Source organism: Paralichthys olivaceus, chromosome 11 (genome assembly GCF_024713975.1).
Source record: "Paralichthys olivaceus isolate ysfri-2021 chromosome 11, ASM2471397v2, whole genome shotgun sequence".
NCBI classification, from domain to species: domain Eukaryota; kingdom Metazoa; phylum Chordata; class Actinopteri; order Pleuronectiformes; family Paralichthyidae; genus Paralichthys; species Paralichthys olivaceus.
Genome location: NC_091103.1, coordinates 229,198 through 248,071, shown reverse-complemented (window position 1 = coordinate 248,071; position 18,874 = coordinate 229,198). Strand labels below are relative to the sequence as shown.

At 39.7% G+C, this 18,874-nt stretch overlaps 6 protein-coding genes and 1 long non-coding RNA gene across 7 annotated transcripts; 4 read left to right on the top strand and 3 right to left on the bottom strand.

The window, feature by feature from the left end:
* Nucleotides 1-407: 407 nt before the first annotated feature.
* Nucleotides 408-1,602, top strand: LOC138412088 (olfactory receptor 11A1-like). The gene has a single exon (XM_069534804.1). It carries the CDS (start codon nucleotides 543-545, stop codon nucleotides 1,467-1,469), a length of 927 nt encoding a protein of 308 aa, XP_069390905.1. The 5' UTR covers nucleotides 408-542; the 3' UTR covers nucleotides 1,470-1,602.
* A 2,413-nt stretch (nucleotides 1,603-4,015) lies between these two features.
* LOC138412016 (olfactory receptor 11A1-like) lies at nucleotides 4,016-5,703 on the bottom strand. The gene has a single exon (XM_069534341.1). It carries the CDS (start codon nucleotides 5,016-5,018, stop codon nucleotides 4,080-4,082), a length of 939 nt encoding a protein of 312 aa, XP_069390442.1. The 5' UTR covers nucleotides 5,019-5,703; the 3' UTR covers nucleotides 4,016-4,079.
* A 1,472-nt stretch (nucleotides 5,704-7,175) lies between these two features.
* LOC109644897 (olfactory receptor 10A6-like) lies at nucleotides 7,176-8,366 on the bottom strand. The gene has a single exon (XM_020110366.2). It carries the CDS (start codon nucleotides 8,223-8,225, stop codon nucleotides 7,296-7,298), a length of 930 nt encoding a protein of 309 aa, XP_019965925.2. The 5' UTR covers nucleotides 8,226-8,366; the 3' UTR covers nucleotides 7,176-7,295.
* A 1,106-nt stretch (nucleotides 8,367-9,472) lies between these two features.
* Nucleotides 9,473-10,722, top strand: LOC138412086 (olfactory receptor 11A1-like). The gene has a single exon (XM_069534801.1). It carries the CDS (start codon nucleotides 9,648-9,650, stop codon nucleotides 10,572-10,574), a length of 927 nt encoding a protein of 308 aa, XP_069390902.1. The 5' UTR covers nucleotides 9,473-9,647; the 3' UTR covers nucleotides 10,575-10,722.
* A 499-nt stretch (nucleotides 10,723-11,221) lies between these two features.
* Nucleotides 11,222-16,753, bottom strand: LOC138412090 (uncharacterized). Its single transcript, XR_011244596.1, has 4 exons — nucleotides 16,595-16,753; nucleotides 16,360-16,451; nucleotides 14,674-14,892; nucleotides 11,222-11,732 (listed from the first exon to the last, which is right to left on the bottom strand). It is a non-coding gene; the product is annotated as an uncharacterized lncRNA (long non-coding RNA).
* On the top strand, nucleotides 11,768-12,960 carry LOC138412087 (olfactory receptor 4E2-like). Its single transcript, XM_069534802.1, has one exon. It carries the CDS (start codon nucleotides 11,892-11,894, stop codon nucleotides 12,825-12,827), a length of 936 nt encoding a protein of 311 aa, XP_069390903.1. The 5' UTR covers nucleotides 11,768-11,891; the 3' UTR covers nucleotides 12,828-12,960.
* Nucleotides 16,662-18,833, top strand: polr2d (RNA polymerase II subunit D). Its single transcript, XM_069534810.1, has 4 exons — nucleotides 16,662-17,061; nucleotides 17,766-17,946; nucleotides 18,035-18,130; nucleotides 18,467-18,833. Exons 1-4 carry the CDS (start codon nucleotides 16,983-16,985, stop codon nucleotides 18,543-18,545), a joined length of 435 nt encoding a protein of 144 aa, XP_069390911.1. The 5' UTR covers nucleotides 16,662-16,982; the 3' UTR covers nucleotides 18,546-18,833.
* The last annotated feature ends 41 nt before the right edge of the window (nucleotides 18,834-18,874 follow it).

Below are 18,874 nucleotides of genomic sequence, written 5' to 3'. Positions count from 1 at the left end.
CTCGTGGACGATAAAAGTTCCAGTGGCCGTTTGTAAAAAGTGTGGACAAAGCGTTAGCATTGAAAGCCGTGAGCTAAGCACGAGGATGCTGAGGAAACAGCTGCAGGAACATGTGGAGGAAGAAGAGGCGTGTGAGGGACATCATGGCTGACGGGTCACAGGCCACAGACGAAGGGCTCTGTGCTGCTCTGGACTCGGAGATAAGTGTGGATTCAGGCTCAGGTCCAGTACGAAGCTTTGCTGGTTTACAGACCAGCGCCAGACTCTGGTTCATACACATACAAACAGAAATAGAAAAACAGGAGCACTCTCTCGGTCAGTCCTCCCGTAACGACGTCACTCTGCTGCTGTGGGCGTCACTGACTTTAAGGAGTTAAGGTCACTGTCTCATCTCTAACCAGACTCTGTAGGATTCAGACTCTCATGCACTGAAGGTTCTTCAGTTCTTAATCATGGTCTTCGTTTATATAAATGAAATGTGCTGATTGTGTGTTTGATGATTTAATCATTTGCTGAACAGTGTCGTTGTTCTACAAACTGAAATGTGGAGGAATATGAACTCCTCCAGAGTTTCTTATTTCACTCTGGCTGCGTATCTGGACTCTGGACTGTTGAGATACTTGTTCTTCATGATGCTCCTGTCGTTGTACTTGTTGATCGTTTGTGCCAACGTGCTGCTGATTGTAGTTATCTGTATGAACAGAAGTCTCCATGAACCTATGTACGTGTTTCTGTGCAGCCTGTTTGTAAATGAACTGTACGGCAGCACAGGCTTGTTTCCTTTGCTCCTGGTTCAGATTCTCTCGGACGTTCACACGGTTTCTCTTCCTCTGTGTTTCCTGCAGATCTTCTGTGTTCACTCTTATGTTTGTGTTGGATATTTAAATCTTACCGTGATGTCGTACGACAGATATCTGGCCATCTGTTGTCCTCTGCAGTACAACACACACATGACAACTACAAAAGTTATGATGCTAATTGTTGTCTCGTGGTTGTTCCCTTGTCTTGCGGTCGTGGTTTTGATCTCATTGACTTCACCTTTACAGCTGTGTGGAAACATCATTCACAAAGTTTACTGTGACAATTATTCTGTGGTGAAACTGTCGTGTTCTGACACCACAGTCAACAACATCTACGGACTCATGTACACAGTTATCGCCATCATCCTCCCTCTGGTTTTGATTCTCTACACGTACCTGAGGATTTTAACAGTTTGTTTCTCTGGTTGTAAACAGACGAGACAAAAAGCCGTCAGCACCTGCACCCCCCACCTCCTCTCTCTGCTCAACTTCTCCTTCGGGGTTTGTTTTGAAGTATTACAGAGCAGGTTCGATATGAGCAGTGTTCCTACTGTGTTGAGGATATTTTTATCTTTATATTTTCTAACATGTCAGCCGCTCTTCAACCCTGTGATGTACGGACTGAAAACGTCTAAAATCCGTAACATATACGTCCATCGGGTGTCATGACAGATCGTTGCCGTGCATATTATGCAGCAGCTGCCATTTTTTTGCTTTTAAATTTCTCTTGTAGTTGTGATTGGAACGTCCTCTTGACCGTGGCGACATCGTTCATTCAGTTTTCTGAGCTCTTTGATAAATAAAGGTTTCAACTCGTCTGGAGAGACTCGTTCACTATGACACAACTCATATTTATATATATGTTATATTGCTATATATTTACATTTGAATGCGATAAGTATTGAGATTGTTATTTGATAATTTCCCAGTTAGACTTTGAGATGTTTCCATCCTGCACTTTAAACTACACTGATGAGAAGATCAAAGGACTTGAGATGTTATTAAATATGAAAGGATGAAGATTTATTTTGATCTTTGTGTTTATGTTGTTTTATCAAAGGGTCGGAATTTCACAACAGGATCAAACAACAAGGTTAAATTCTGAATATTGAACACACACACACACACACACACACACACACAGACAGAGACACACACACACACAGAGACACACACACACACACACACAGAGACACACACAGACAGACACACACATACACACAGAGACACACACACACACAGAGACACACAGAGACACACACACACACACACACACACACACAGTGTCCAGACATGCATACATACGCACACACACACACACACACACAGAGACACACACACACACACACACACACAGAGACACACACACACACACAGACACACAGACACACACACACACAGAGACAGACACACACAGAGACACACACACACACACACACACAACCACCTCTATGGTGCCCGGCCGGTTTTGTTCGGATCTAAGTGTGTAAATCACGTGTGAGGGTGGATCATAGATCATGATGATGGATCATAGATCATGATGATGGATCATAGATCATGATGGTGGATCATAGATCATGATGATGATGGATCATAGATCATGATGATGGATCATAGATCATGATGGTGGATCATAGATCATGATGATGATGGATCATAGATCATGATGATGGATCATAGATCATGATGGTGGATCATAGATCATGATGATGATGGATCATAGATCATGATGATGATGGATCAAAGATCATGATGATGGTGGATCATAGATCATGATGATGATGGATCATAGATCATGATGATGGTGGATCATAGATCATGATGATGGATCATAGATCATGATGATGATGGATCATAGATCATGATCATGATGGATCATAGATCATGATGATGATGATGGATCATAGATCATGATGGTGGATCATAGATCATGATGATGATGGATCATAGATCATGATCATGATGGATCATAGATCATGATGGTGGATCATAGATCATGATGATGGTGGATCATAGATCATGATGATGGATCATAGATCATGATGATGATGGATCATAGATCATGATGATGGATCATAGATCATGATGATGGTGGATCATAGATCATGATGATGGATCATAGATCATGATGATGGATCATAGATCATGATGATGATGATGGATCATAGATCATGATGATGGATCATAGATCATGATGATGATGATGGATCATAGATCATGATGATGGATCATAGATCATGATGATGGATCAAAGACCATGATGAGGGTGGATCATAGATCATGATGATGGATCAAAGATCATGATGATGGATCATAGATCATGATGATGATGGATCAAAGATCATGATGATGATGGATCATAGATCATGATGATGATGGATCATAGATCATGATGATGATGGATCATAGATCATGATGGTGGATCATAGATCATGATGATGATGGATCATAGATCATGATGGTGGATCATAGATCATGATGATGGATCAAAGATCATGATGATGGATCATAGATCATGATGATGGATCAAAGATCATGATGATGGATCAAAGATCATGATGATGGATCATAGATCATGATGATGGATCAAAGATCATGATGATGATGGATCATAGATCATGATGAGGGTGGATCATAGATCATGATGATGGATCATAGATCATGATGGTGGATCATAGATCATGATGATGATGGATCATAGATCATGATGATGATGGATCATAGATCATGATGATGGATCAAAGATCATGATGATGGATCATAGATCATGATGGTGGATCATAGATCATGATGATGGATCATAGATCATGATGGTGGATCATAGATCATGATGATGATGGATCATAGATCATGATGATGATGGATCATTGTTTTCAATCATTTCTTGTCTGTTACAAAATAAAAAAGATCAAATGTTTACTGTGAACTTCAGATTCTGAAACTGAATGTGTTTTGAATTTTCACTTTTTGTATTTATTATGATAAATTATGATAAAATGTTTACTTACATATAACTCTTCATGTGTTCTTTGTAATACACACAAGTCATTAATTAAGTAAGTTAATATTAAGTAAATTGTCCACGACTACAAGGTGGATTCTGCTTCCTGTCCACGTGTCAGACTCACTGTGGTTCTGTCGTTGACTTTAGACTCAAGAGAAAAACATTCTCACTTTATGAAACAATATATTTGTACATAACACATGTTTGTATTATTGATACATTTTAAACTGCAACATTAAAGATGTCATCAGAAAAGAAATTCATGTGCTGTGTTTTCACGCTGACATGTTTCCACACAACATACGTTTACATATGATCCAGATCTTAGACATTTTCAGTCCGTACAGTGCCGGAGTGAAGAGCGGCTGACATGTCAGAAAGTATAAAGATAATAAAATACCCAATATGTGCGGGACGCCGCTCATATCGAACCTGCTCTGTAGTATTTGAAAACAAACCCCGAAGGAGAAGTTGAGCAGAGAGAGGAGGTGGGGGGTGCAGGTGCTGACGGCTTTTTGTCTCGTCTGTTTACAACCAGAGAAACAAACTGTTAAAATCCTCACGTACGTGTAGAGAATCAAAACCAGAGGGAGGATGATGGAGATAACTGTGTACATGAGTCCGTAGATGTTGTTGACTGTGGTGTCAGAACACGACAGTTTGACTATCGCGTAGTTTCCACAGTAAACTTTGTGAATGATGTTTCCACACAGCTGTAAAGGTGAAGTCAATGAGATCAAAACAACAATCGCAAGACAAGGGAACAACCACACTGCAACAATTAGCATCGTAACTTTTGTAGTTGTCATACGTGTGTTGTACTGCAGAGGACAACAGATGGCCAGGTATCTGTCGTACGACATCACGGCTAAATTAAAAAACTCCACACAAGCGTAAGAATAAACACAGAAGATCTGCAGGAAACACAGAGGAAGAGAAACCGTGTGAACGTCCGAGAGAATCTGAACCAGGAGCAAAGGAAACAAGCCTGTGCTGCCGTACAGTTCATTTACAAACAGGCTGCACAGAAACACGTACATAGGTTCATGGAGACTTCTGTTCATACAGATAACTACAATCAGCAGCACGTTGGCACAAACGATCAACAAGTACAACGACAGGAGCATCATGAAGAACAAGTATCTCAACAGTCCAGAGTCCAGATACGCAGCCAGAGTGAAATAAGAAACTCTGGAGGAGTTCATCATCATCATCTTTCAGACGGATAAATGAAAACGTCACTTTTGTTCTCAGGCTTATTTCAAATGAAAAACATTAGCATTGTGCAGTTAAAGCATCAAACACACAAAGATTTCCATTTTCAGAGTCAAGACATTTTGAAACATTCAGTTATAATCAGTGAATTGATCATCGACAGTTATTCCATCATGAGACAGACGTTAAAATCACTGACGATGATTTCTAATTCAGAGCAGCAAATGTACAAATGTCTCATTTCAAATACAAATGATCCAAAAAAACAATCGTCTCTTTGTGTTCTCTCACGTTCTTCATATTTCTCTGTGTGAGTCAGTGTTGAATAATCAAGTGTCTGTGCTGCTGAAGGGAAACGTGCTGCGACTTATATTTCTTTGACCAATCACAGAGGTGCTGGGCCTCGCTGAGCTCGTGACGATCAGGTTGGTGAGTCCGACCAACCAGAGCTCGGTGGTTCACTTTCATTCACTGACGTAAAGTTTCATCTCATTTCAAAGTGCAGGAAAAAGACTCTTTTTCAAAAATGATTATTACAGAAATGCTGCAAAACATTTCTGTAAACAAGTAAGATAAGATAAGATAAGATAAGATAAGATAAGATAAGATTGACTTAATCATCCCACACTGAGGAGATTCCAACATTACAGCAGCAGAAGGGCATTTAGATAAAGAAAAAGAAAAATATTAAAATAAAATAAAATACAAATAAAAATAAATATAATAAATATAAAATATATATATATATATATATATATATAGGAATGGTAGAAGTATAACCTGGTTCTGACGAGAGGAGAAAGAAAATTAAAAAACGATTGTACTTTTTGTTCTAAAGTAAATATTAATATTAGAATATTTGAGTGTATCTCTGATCAGAGATGAAATGATGATGTTGAATTTATGAATTTTAAAATAACCAAAAGAGCTGCAGTGATGAGAATCAATAAGATAAATAATAATAATAATGAGATAATAATCACTAATATCGTTGAAATCTTAACGAACCCATCTCTTGTACGATCAAAGCAAACGAGGAAGTTTGAACTAATAAAACAGAGTTTAGTTTTTTATTTAAAACAAAAACGTTGTTTCAGTTTATGAGCAGCGAGTTAAGATGTGAATAAATAAAGATTTTTACACATTTGTTAAAAGTGTCATTTATTTCATACTTTTTAATCTTGACGAGTTTCAGTCTGACTGCTGAGGTTATACATGTATGTACCAGTGTGCTTATCAAACCACACATACATGTATGTGTTTATTTGGACCCATAAATATCAGGCTCCTAAACACGGATTTGTATCACGGAATCAGTGAAATACTTTTTGTGTAAATCTGTTAAATATGAAAAGAACAAAATCATAATGTTTCCACCATCAGTTTCCTAATCTCACCACATGTAATCCTTTACTTTAAAACGTTTCCACAAACGTTTTGATAGTTTTTTACATCGTCCTGCTGACGAACTAAATCATAACGACTTGGTGGAAGTCAGAATCCAGATCAGACCATTCTGACAGGAAGTCCAGGTACAAACAGCAGAAATGAAGCGAAGCCGACGTCAGATCTGCAGCTTTAATGTAATAAACCCACAAACAGAAAAAAGGTTTGCAGGAAAAATAACGAGTTACGTTTGTGCTTTACTACGTTTGTGCTTTATTAATGAACGAACAGTTCTTTTTGAAAAATGATTGTACATTTTCAGCAGCTGACACCAGCTCAACTCTCTCTCTCTCTCTCTCTCTCCCTCCCTCTCTCTCTCTCTCTCTCTCTCTCTCTCTCTCCAACCTCTCATGTTTATGAATCATCACGTCTCACAGAAAGTATCTTTAAGTATTTTTAAACTACACAAATACAGAACAGTAAAGTATTTGGATATGAAATATGAATCCTCTTCAACAGGTTTTCTCTCAGGCCGATGTTACAGGATCTAATTTAAGTTTTATCCATGTGCTTGTTTTTCTGTAAATAAAGAAAATATAACTTGAACTGAATCAACGTTCATCTAATACAAATGACAAAATACTATTGTGTATTTCAAAGAGGTATTTGAAATACCTGTATCATAGACACTGAGCAGAGTGTGTGTAACAGCAGCAGCAGGAGCAGCAGGAGCAGCAGGAGCAGCAGGAGGAGCAAGAAACTCCAGTCGAGTCCAAGACAGTAAAAGCTTTATTCTTTCTTTCATTATATTTAAAAACCCTGTTTCTAAGAAAACAACTTGAATTCACAGTTTTTAATCTTTAATCAGCTCAGACATGTTTTGACCCGAATCAACGTGTTATTTCAGCAAAAACAAGACTTTTACATATGATGCGCATTTTGGACAGATTCAGTCCGTAGACTAACGGGTTGAGCAGCGGCTGACACGTGAGCCAGTACAAGGACAAGAATATCCTCAAAACATTGGGTAACGTCCTCATGCGAAATCTGCTCTGCAGGATTTCAAAACAAGCTCCACATGAGAAGTTGAGCAGAGAGACCAGGTGAGGAGCACACGTGCTGACGGCTTTCTGTCTCGTCTGCTTGGAGCCAGAGAGACAGATCTTCAGAATCTTCATGTAGGAGAAGAAAATGAGAATTAGAGGAGAAAATATTGACAAAGAGCTCACAAACAGTCCATAGATGTTGTTGACTGTGGTGTCGGAACAGGCCAGTTTGACTATGGAGAAGTTGTCACAGTAAACTTTCTCAATAATGGTTCCACACAGATGTAAAGAGTTACTCAAAGACGTCATAACTAAACACAGAAGCAAAGGACAAAACCACGCCACGCTGATTAGTACTGCAATCTTCTTAACTGTCATGTGTGTGTTGTACTGCAGAGGGCAACATATAGCGAGGTATCGGTCATAAGACATGACGGCCAGGTTTAAATACTCTGCACCTCCGTACGAGTACAACAGGAAGTTCTGCAGGAAACACAGAGGAAGAGAAACCGTGTGAACGTCCGAGAGAATCTGAACCAGGAGCAAAGGAAACAAGCCTGTGCTGCCGTACAGTTCATTTACAAACAGGCTGCACAGAAACACGTACATAGGTTCATGGAGACTTCTGTTCATACAGATAACTACAATCAGCAGCACGTTGGCACAAACGATCAACAAGTACAACGACAGGAGCATCATGAAGAACAAGTATCTCAACAGTCCAGAGTCCAGATACGCAGCCAGAGTGAAATAAGAAACTCTGGAGGAGTTCATCACGATTCTTTAGGGTCGTGAAGAAGAGAAAACAAAAGAAAACACTCATGTGCAGAATCAAACACGTTCATGACGTTCAGCCTCGACTCAGTAAAGAAAAACATCATCTAGAAAAACAATGGAGACGATGTGACGAAGTGAATCCTGAGGTTCTGCTGCTGCTCGTCCAAACTGAGCTGAAGCTCTGAAACATCCTCTTTTAACAGTTCCAGCTCAGGGGCCGTCCACACAGTGACCTCATTCAGGGGAGAGAACAGGATCTGAGGTATTTTTAGCATTTGTTGAAACACAAGCTGAAGCATTGACATCAACATATTTAATATATTTATTTAGTTCCTTAAGAAGAGACAAAGAGGCAAAGAGGCAAAGAGGCAGAATCAAACTGCCACTTTCACAAAGTCGAGCTGGAAGGTGGACAAAGAGCAGTAAAGTTCCTGCTGTCGTTAGGATGAGACGAAGAATGAAGTGAAGTAACTGAAGGTAGAACGTGCTCCTCTGAGCTGAGTACCTTCTGTGTACTACTGTATAATGTATGTGTATTTCAATTGTACTTTTCCTGGAAATAAGATTCATGGGATTTTGCCTCCAGTTACAAAGAGAGGACTCGTTCATACTTTGGTTCTTGGTCCAGAAGAGGAGTTCTGGGTCTGGATCCAACTGAACCTGGTTCTGTTGGACAGTTTGGACTTTTGGACCAATCACAGGAAGTAGAGACACAATAAACCATAGAAGAAGAAACAGAGGAAGCAGCTGCAGTCTGCACCTCCGACGATAAAATGTTTGAACCACGAGGACGTTGATGTGGAGTACTGTGGTACTATGGAGTACTGTAGAGTACTGTGAAGTTCTATATGATGTTACCATGGTAACCAGATGAAGTCAATCATCGCCTCTTCATGAGGTCACAGCTGCTTCCTGGTTTCTTCTGTTTTAGTCCAGATGTGGGTTTGAAGAGCGACAGGACGGACCAGGATCTGTCTCAGTCCAGCTGACATCAGTGAGGCCTCCGCAAGGTTAAAGGTCAGAAACAGGAAGTGACACAGTTGAACAACGACGTGTATGAGTCACTGTTCACAGATCATGTGTCATGTGTCAGATCTGACATGTTTACTTCAAGTATCAATCAAACACAACTTTAAAATGTGAGAAACCTGTGGAACATTAGACTGGTCCCCATACTGAGAACATACTGAGGACAAGACTCCAGGGGACAGACACACGTGTGTCTTCAGGGTTGGACACTGTGACCTCACTTTGTGACCTCACTGTGACTCTGCAGCTGTGGGCGTCTCACTGGTCTGAAGGTTAAAGGAAGCTGCCGGCGTCTGGGCTCAGTCGGGGGGGCGATGTGTTGTTAACGACCCTGGTTCGTGTGTTTGTCGTCCGATGAGCTCGTTTGTTGTGTGAACCTAAAGAATCGTGATGAACTCCTCCAGAGTTTCTTATTTCACTCTGGCTGCGTATGTGGACTCTGGACTGTTGAGATACTTGTTCTTCATGATGCTCCTGTCGTTGTACTTGTTGATCGTTTGTGCCAACGTGCTGCTGATTGTAGTTATCTGTATGAACAGAAGTCTCCATGAACCTATGTACGTGTTTCTGTGCAGCCTGTTTGTAAATGAACTGTACGGCAGCACAGGCTTGTTTCCTTTGCTCCTGGTTCAGATTCTCTCGGACGTTCACACGGTTTCTCTTCCTCTGTGTTTCCTGCAGATCTTCTGTGTTCACTCTTATGGTCATGTAGAATTTTTGACTTTAGCCATCATGTCTTATGACCGATACCTTGCTATATGTCGCCCTCTGCAGTATAACAGCGTAATGACAGCAAACAAGGTGGCTGCTCTCACTGCAGTGATCTGGTCCGTCTCTGTCATTGCGGTCCTGGTTACTGTGTCTCTAATGGCTCGTCTGAAACTCTGCGGGAACATTATCACCAAAGTTTACTGTGACAACTACTCTCTGGTGAAACTCGCCTGTTCCGACACGTCCGTCAACAACATCTTCGGACTCCTGTACATGTTTTCTGTAGTGATTAGTCTCCTTGTTTTGATCTTGTTCACGTACGCGAGGATTTTAAAAGTTTGTTTCTCTGGTTCGAAGCAGACGAGACAAAAAGCTATCAGCACCTGCACCCCCCACCTGCTGTCGCTGCTCAACTTCTCCTTCGGGGCTTTCTTTGAAATCATGCAGAGCAGGTTTAACATGAGCAGTTTACACATGATGTCACGTGTGTTTTTATCTTTATATTGGCTCACATGTCAACCGCTGTTCAACCCGGTTCTGTACGGACTGAAAATATCCAAAATACGCATCATGTTTAAAAATGTGCTTTGCGGGAAAAAACCCTAATTTTATATAAAAGAAATCTTAAAGTTGATTTCATTTCCACTCAAACATTAAAGCACAAGATCTTAACTTACAACATGACCAGAGACTAAAAGTGATGTCACACCAACAGACTTATTCTAAATGATAATTAAAGGACAGGTCTTCACTGGTGTCGTTATTATTGAGAAACAGATTGTCGATCACTGACTGTGGTTTCAAACGATCTTTCACAAAATGACGTGTCTCACTTTCCTGACAGAATTCGTGTGGATGGAAACTGTAAAGACTTGAATGTCTATTTTCGTTTCTCTCCATCGTCTCCGAGCTTTTCTCGAATATAAAATCTGTGTCGTGAGAACATTGAGATTGAAATCATCAAGTTCAGTGACTAAATCTAGAATCAAGTTTCTGTCTCATTTACAGATCTGTCCCCGTTTCACAAAGTTTGTCTCTACAAATGATTTTCTGTGAAACAGACGTGTTTAAAAACAAATGCATGAACGATTATTAAATATTCAATATAAAACTAAAAGATGTTTCTTGGCAACACATGAGTCACAGAATAGATTTATTTTCTATCTGACGTAGAAACGATTCAATTCTGTTTGAAGAGTTTGAATCATTCCATTAACTGTGAACTCAAAGTTTCATCATCTGGAAACTTTCACGATCAAAAAACGTTTTTTTATTATTTTCAGAATCAGATTTTAGAGCAAACAGGAGAGAATCTTGTTTTTCTCTGCCGACGTGTTGAACAGAGAGAAACTGAATGGAGGGAAGGTCACCGAGCATGGCTTTGATCCTTTTATTCTACAAGTCAGTTTTCTATTTATGCCACGTATGATAATAGATATATAATAATACTGATACATATATTATTAACATCATGATATTATTATCCTATTGTAATATATTATACAATCATAATAATGATACCATATTAATATAATAGTATTATAATTCTGTTATAACATAACATATTCTTTTACATTATATAATATACACAGTGGAGATGGAGACTTGATGATGATCAGTGAGTCGTGACTTGTCCTCAGAAAAGGTTTGACACCCACTCCTGTGACGTCCACCAGTGTGGACGTCCTCTCACCGGAAAGGTTCAAAACAGCAGAGCTCAGTCAGGGAAGTCACCACAGACAGCAGGACGGCGACTGTGAGCACCTGTGATATTGAGTTATATCATTTAGTTGAGGTATTGGTAAATTTGACCTTTATATATATATATATATATATATATATATACATACATACACACTGGACATGTAAGTACACGATGTGTTTCTCCCCTGAACAGTGTCACTCTTCTCTTAAAGGACTGAAATGAAGATCACATTGAACTCCACACATGTTTCTTATTTTACGCTTGGTGCCTACTTTGACACTGGACTTTTCAAATACTTGTATTTCATGATACTTTTCATTTTGTACTTGTTGATCGTTTGTGCCAACGTGCTGCTGATTGTAGTTATCTGTATGAACAGAAGTCTCCATGAACCTATGTACGTGTTTCTGTGCAGCCTGTTTGTAAATGAACTGTACGGCAGCACAGGCTTGTTTCCTTTGCTCCTGGTTCAGATTCTCTCGGACGTTCACACGGTTTCTGCTTCAGTTTGTCTCCTGCAGGTTTTCTGTCTCTACTCTTACGGCGGCGTGGAGATATTCACCTTAGCCATCATGTCCTATGACAGATATCTTGCTATATGTCTCCCTCTGCAGTACAACAGACAAATGACATCTAATAAGATCATCATGCTCGTTGCTCTAAGTTGGATTTATCCTCTGTTATCCAACTTCTTCTTCTCTCAGGCCGTCCCTCTACAGCTGTGTGGAAACATCATCAACAAGGTTTACTGTGACAATTATTACATCGTCAAACTGTCGTGTTCTGACACCACGGTCAACAACATCGTTGGACTCACTCACATGTTCACAGTCATCTTTGGTCTCATCATTTTGATTCTCTACACGTACGCGAGGATTTTAAAAGTTTGTTTCTCTGGTTCGAAGCAGACGAGACAAAAAGCCGTCAGCACCTGCACCCCCCACCTGCTGTCGCTGCTCAACTTCTCCTTCGGGGCTTTCTTTGAAATCATGCAGAGCAGGTTTAATTTGAAAAGTCTTCCCAAACTGTTACGTATTTTTTTATCGTTGTACTGGCTCCTATGTCAGCCGCTCGTCAACCCGTTACTGTACGGACTGCAAATGTCCAAAATACGCATTGTATACAAGAATCTGCTCTTTGGGAGGAAAATGTGACACGAAACGTTCTGATACCTGACAGATCTATACAGTGAATATATATATATATATATATGTATATACATATATATAATGAATCTGAAATGATTCATAAAATGTAAAGGAGTGAATATATTAACAAACTGAATCTGAATATATTACACATCAGCTTATTGTGAATAAAAGAAACACAAAGGTCAAGTATCATGGGAAAAGGTCACAAACTGTGAATGCATCATTAATAATCTTAATAAAACAAGGAAAAAACTTTTTTAAAGCACCGTCAGTCGTCTCTGTTGTACTTTGCTATTTCTTTTGTCTTTAAAATATTCACTTTGTTTCACTATGAAGAACTTTGATTATTATAATCTTTAGTTTTCTTCAGCTTGTAACTGTGTTGATTCATTAAAGTTGTAGAACTAGTGGAGGAAGAGCTGAAATAATAAATACAGTGTGTGACCCAAAGAATCAGATCACATCTCACTGACTGACTGACTAATTAACTAATTAACTGACTGACTGACTAATTAACTAATTAACTGACTGACTAATTAACTAATTACCTAACTGACTGACTGACTAATTACCTAACTGACTGACTGACCCTCAGTGTGATGACAGATTCCAACACTGAGGAACCAGAATATATCAAGTAGCTTTGGAACCAGACACTTGTTGTGTTTCTCTTCACATTCAGTCAAACCCTCGAGAAGCAGCTGAATCACTTCCTGTTTCCTGTCGTCACTTTCAACTCATTTACAACAACGTCAGTAGAACTGTCTCAAAATTAAAAGCAGATCTATTCATTAGTATTTGAGTTCATGTGGAATAATAAAGCTGCTGAGTTTCTACCTTTTAATATTGAAGATGCACTTGACTTAAACATCTAGAGGAAGTTTAAAAAGTCGTTTTATTATGTGTAATTAACAGTGACGACGTTTAACTCAAAACACACAGAACAGAAAATGGAATATTTCTAATAACCTTCTCTGTAAAAAGCCTTGAGATAAGTTTCTAATGATTTGGTGCATGCAAATAAAACTGAACTGAATACTAAACATGCTCAACATGTTAATAAAGATGTAATAGAGTGAATATATAAATAAAATGAATCTGAATATATTTATCAAATGTAAAAGCAACTTCTCTGTGGCCTCCTTCTTTGGACACATTTATAATTGTCTTACTTATGACGATCATATATTATATTATATTATATTTTATTATTTTAGAGGACACTCCACAAACTTTGGCGTTAAAGGGAAAAATCATCTGCTGGTTAAATGAGTCACGTCCCTGACGACGACTCATGGCCCACTGTTGCGCCCCCTGCTGCTCGCCCTACTACAGTGAGAAGTTGGTATCTTGGAGGTAAAAGTGAAGGGGCCCACTGGGTGCAGGCCCCGGGCCCCTGAAGGGGCGTGGGGCCCTGTCACATGTCAGTGTCCAGGGGCCCATCGCCTCAGAATCAGAAATGAAAGTTATACGTTTGTGCTGGAAACTGATCCGATGGTTAAATTCTAATCTTCACCACAAAGTTCCAGAATAAACCAGATCGTTTATCACCTTCTTCATATGATCAAACTGCTGCACACGCTAAGAACTAAGTGACATCATGAAGAAGGAGGGTCTCTGACGCATGGAGCCAAAAACAAGCCCATTTCAGCCGCGTTGACTTTTCTCTTTCACCAAGAACGAAAAGAACGAAATAATCGGAGGCCTGTCCGTCAACAATCAACCGTCTCTCGTCAAACATGACCTCAAAACACATCTCGGAGACATCGAACCAAAATTCAGACGTAGGTTTTTGTTTTTTTTTCAAGTCATGACTGATGGTCAGTGAAACCACGGCGACATCACTCACCTTCCTGTGGGAGACGCCAGGACACAGCGTGTCCTCCCATCGTCCCTGCTGCTGTTAATTGGTCATTAGTGAAGCTGCCTCTGTCCTCTAGTGTCCAGACGTCCACACAGACTCTGTCCTCTGGGTCTCATTACTGACACATGATGAAACCAGCTCCAACAGGTGCATGCTGGGAAGTTTCCACAAACTCTGAGGCTCCCTTTACTGCAGCCTGATCTCCTGAGGATGAAGAAGAAGAAGAAGAAGAAACAGAAGAAGAAGAAAAGGAAGAAGAAGAAGAAGATGAAGAGGAAGAAGAAGAAGAAGAAGATGAAGGAGAATTAGAAGAAGAAGAAGATGAAGAAGAAGAAGATGAAGAGGAAGAAGATGAAGAAGAATTAGAAGAAGAAGAAGAGTGATTTAGTGATGAACTATTAAATATATAAATATAAACATTAGAACTTAATATAAATATTAGAACTAAATATGAATATAATATAAATAAAAACATTAGAACTATTAGAACTTAATATAAATATAAATATTAGAACTAAATATAAATATAATATAAATAAAAACATTAGAACTATTAGAACTTAATATAAATATAAACATTAGAACTAAATATAAACATTAGAACTAAATATAAATATAATATAAATAAAAACATTAGAACTATTAGAACTTAATATAAATATAAACATTAGAACTAAATATAAACATTAGAACTATTAGAACTTAATATAAATATAAATATTAGAACTAAATATAAATATAATATAAATAAAAACATTAGAACTATTAGAACTTAATATAAATATAAACATTAGAACTAAATATAAACATTAGAACTAAATATAAATATAATATAAATAAAAACATTAGAACTATTAGAACTTAATATAAATATAAACATTAGAACTAAATATAAACATTAGAACTAAATATAAATATAATATAAATAAAAACATTAGAACTATTAGAACTTAATATAAATATAAACATTAGAACTAAATATAAACATTAGAACTATTAGAACTTAATATAAATATAAACATTAGAACTAAATATAAATATAAACATTAGAACTTAATATAAATATAAACATTAGAACTAAATATAAATATAAACATCATGATCAGGTTTTTTTTAACGATGACAGACAAACTGAGAAAGATTTTATCATAAATGAATTGATTATTAAAGATGATTAAATCCTGTAACTATCATCAAACAATAGAAATGTGAATTAAATGTCTCTTTTATTGTTTGTGTGTGTTTTAAGTTTCGTTGGATCGATTATTTATTGATATCTGAGGTTGAACAGGTTTTATTATTATTCCTGTGAAATGAGAATCCTCCATCTTGAAACACCACGTGTCTCAGGTGTGTCACAGTTTGACTTCCTGTTTGTTTCTGAAGATTTGATTTGATTAACTTCTCTTAGTTTCAAATGAACTGAGTGAATTCAATTCACGATGGTTTTTCATTTTGAGTCAAACGTGTTGATTTCTCCTCTCGTGAAGTAACTTCTGTTTTATCAGCATCAGTAAAAATCCACTTTATTACATGAACTGAAATAAAGTGAATGAACTGAGATGAACTGAGATGAAGTGAATGAACTGAGATGAAGTGAGATGAAGTGAATGAACTGAGATGAAGTGAATGAACAGCTGTGTGTGTTTTTATCGGATTATTAAAACTCACCTGTGCAGACTTTCATCACGGTCACACAACCAGTCCCAGCAAATAGACGGAGCCCGTGGGTAGTTCAGGGAGGCTGGGATAGAACACAGTTCCTGTATAGATCAAACCAGCACATTGACGTCATAGCAAATATATTGTACAACCATTTTACCACCGAATCAATGTTCCATAGTCTGTCTCTCTCTGTCATTATTATTTTATTATGATCTGTTATCTTTATAAAGTTGACACTGACAGTAACTATCCACCGGAGGGCGCTGCTCCATCTTATTTTGAAAGAGTCAAACGGCAGACAGGAAGTGGTTGCTGTGGAACCCGGAAGTGATTCTGTGTCAGAGGCTGAAAGGCGGCGAGTTAAGATCTGTCCCCGGTAACAGACTCCTGTCCCCGGTAACAGACTCCTGTCCTCTGTGGTCCGTTCCTGTCCCCGGTAACAGACTCCTGTCCCCGGTAACAGACTCCTGTCCCCGGTAACAGACTCCTGTCCCCGGTAACAGACTCCTGTCCTCTGTGGTCCGTTCCTGTCCCCGGTAACAGACTCCTGTCCTCTGTGGTCCGTTCCTGTCCCCGGTGACAGTCCCGGTCCTCTGGTAACTTTTTTCGGTCCCCGCTGAAGTGTCGTCATGGCGGCGGGAGGCGGCGCTGCTCCTCCTCATGTCGGTGATGTTGAAGAAGACGCGTCACAGCTGCTGTTTCCTAAAGGTCAGTGTCTAAAGGTCCAACAAGACCAGGTCCACACCAGGTCCACACCAGGTCCACATCACGTCCACATCAGGTCCACACCAGGTCCACACCACACAGGTCCACACCAGGTCCACACCAGGTCCACACCAGGTCCACATCACGTCCACATCAGGTCCACACCAGGTCCACATCACACAGGTCCACACCAGGTCCACACCAGGTCCACACCAGGTCCACATCAGGTCCACACCAGGTCCACACCACACAGGTCCACATCAGGTCCACATCAGGTCCACACCAGGTCCACATCAGGTCCACACCAGGTCCACACCAGGTCCACATCACGTCCACATCACACAGGTCCACACCAGGTCCACACCACACAGGTCCACACCAGGTCCACATCAGGTCCACATCAGGTCCACACCAGGTCCACATCAGGTCCACATCACACAGGTCCACATCAGGTCCACATCACACAGGTCCACACCACGTCCACATCACACAGGTCCACATCAGGTCCACATCAGGTCCACATCAGGTCCACATCACACAGGTCCACATCACACAGGTCCACATCACACCAGGTCCATATCAGACGAGGTCTCAGAGTTTGAGGATGCTGAGACGCAGATGAACTCTTAAGTCAACATTAGACCAGGTCCAGATCAGACCAGGTCCGGATCAGACCAGGTCCAGGCTGATGTGTGCTTGTGTTTCAGAGTTTGAGAATGCGGAGACGCTGCTGAACTCTGAAGTCCACATGCTGCTGGAACACAGGAAGCAGCAGAACGAGAGCGCGGAGGACGAACAGGAACTGTCCGAGGTTTTCATGAAGACTCTGAACTACACGGCTCGATTCAGCCGCTTCAAGAACAGAGAGACCATCACGGCCGTGCGCAGGTAAACTTCCACCTGTTGACGTCTCACCTGGACAATAAGCAGGAGTTTGTGCTCTGACTCACCCCCCCCCCCCCCCCCCCCCCTTCAGTCTCCTCCTGCAGAAGAAACTTCATAAGTTCGAGTTGTCAAGTTTAGCGAACTTGTGTCCGGAGGCTGCAGAGGAGGCCAAAGCTCTGATCCCCAGGTCAGAACTACACAGAGGCTCCGCCCACACTCACACACCTTCAAACTCCACACTGGTCATGTGATGTAAACAGGAAGTAGATTGTCTCCTCTGCAGTTGGTTGCTTAGTAACAGAAAATCCTCTGAAGGAGGAACAGTGATACATATACATATATATATACATGTATATATATATGTATATATATACATGTATATATACATATATATATATACACATGTATATATATATATATATATATATATATATATATATATATATATATATATATATGTGTGTGATCATTACTCACTCGTTTGTGAAACTTTGTACATAAACTCAGTTTGATCTGTTCTCAGTCTGGAGGGACGCTTCGAAGACGAGGAGCTGCAGCAGATCCTTGATGACATCCAGACCAAGAGGAGCTTCCAGTACTGAGACCAGGATCTGAACCAGTACTGAGACCAGGACCTGAACCAGTACTGAGACCAGGATCTGAACCAGTACTGAGACCAGGACCTGAACCAGTACTGAGACCAGGACCTGAACCAGTACTGAGACCAGGATCTGAACCAGAACTGAGACCAGGACCTGAACCAGTACTGAGACCAGGACCTGAACCAGTACTGAGACCAGGATCTGTTGTTCAGATTGATAATTGATCACTTTCCATGTTTTCACTTTACTTCTACAACAATAAACTTAGTTTTGTGTTTTTCTACGTGATGAGTTGTTTGTGTTGTCGTCTGTTTGTGTCCGTCACACAT

Bases quoted from the DNA above. Each gene is read 5' to 3' on its own strand.
- LOC138412086 (XM_069534801.1), top strand. From the start codon at position 9,648: ATGAACTCCTCCAGAGTTTCTTATTTCACTCTGGCTGCGTATGTGGAC.
- LOC138412016 (XM_069534341.1), bottom strand. From the start codon at position 5,018: ATGATGATGATGAACTCCTCCAGAGTTTCTTATTTCACTCTGGCTGCG.
- LOC138412087 (XM_069534802.1), top strand. From the start codon at position 11,892: ATGAAGATCACATTGAACTCCACACATGTTTCTTATTTTACGCTTGGT.
- LOC109644897 (XM_020110366.2), bottom strand. From the start codon at position 8,225: ATGAACTCCTCCAGAGTTTCTTATTTCACTCTGGCTGCGTATCTGGAC.
- polr2d (XM_069534810.1), top strand. From the start codon at position 16,983: ATGGCGGCGGGAGGCGGCGCTGCTCCTCCTCATGTCGGTGATGTTGAA. The intron at 17,062-17,765 runs GTCAGTGTCTAA...CTTGTGTTTCAG, and splicing joins ACAGCTGCTGTTTCCTAAAG to AGTTTGAGAATGCGGAGACG. The intron at 17,947-18,034 runs GTAAACTTCCAC...CCCCCCCTTCAG, and splicing joins ACCATCACGGCCGTGCGCAG to TCTCCTCCTGCAGAAGAAAC.
- LOC138412088 (XM_069534804.1), top strand. From the start codon at position 543: ATGTGGAGGAATATGAACTCCTCCAGAGTTTCTTATTTCACTCTGGCT.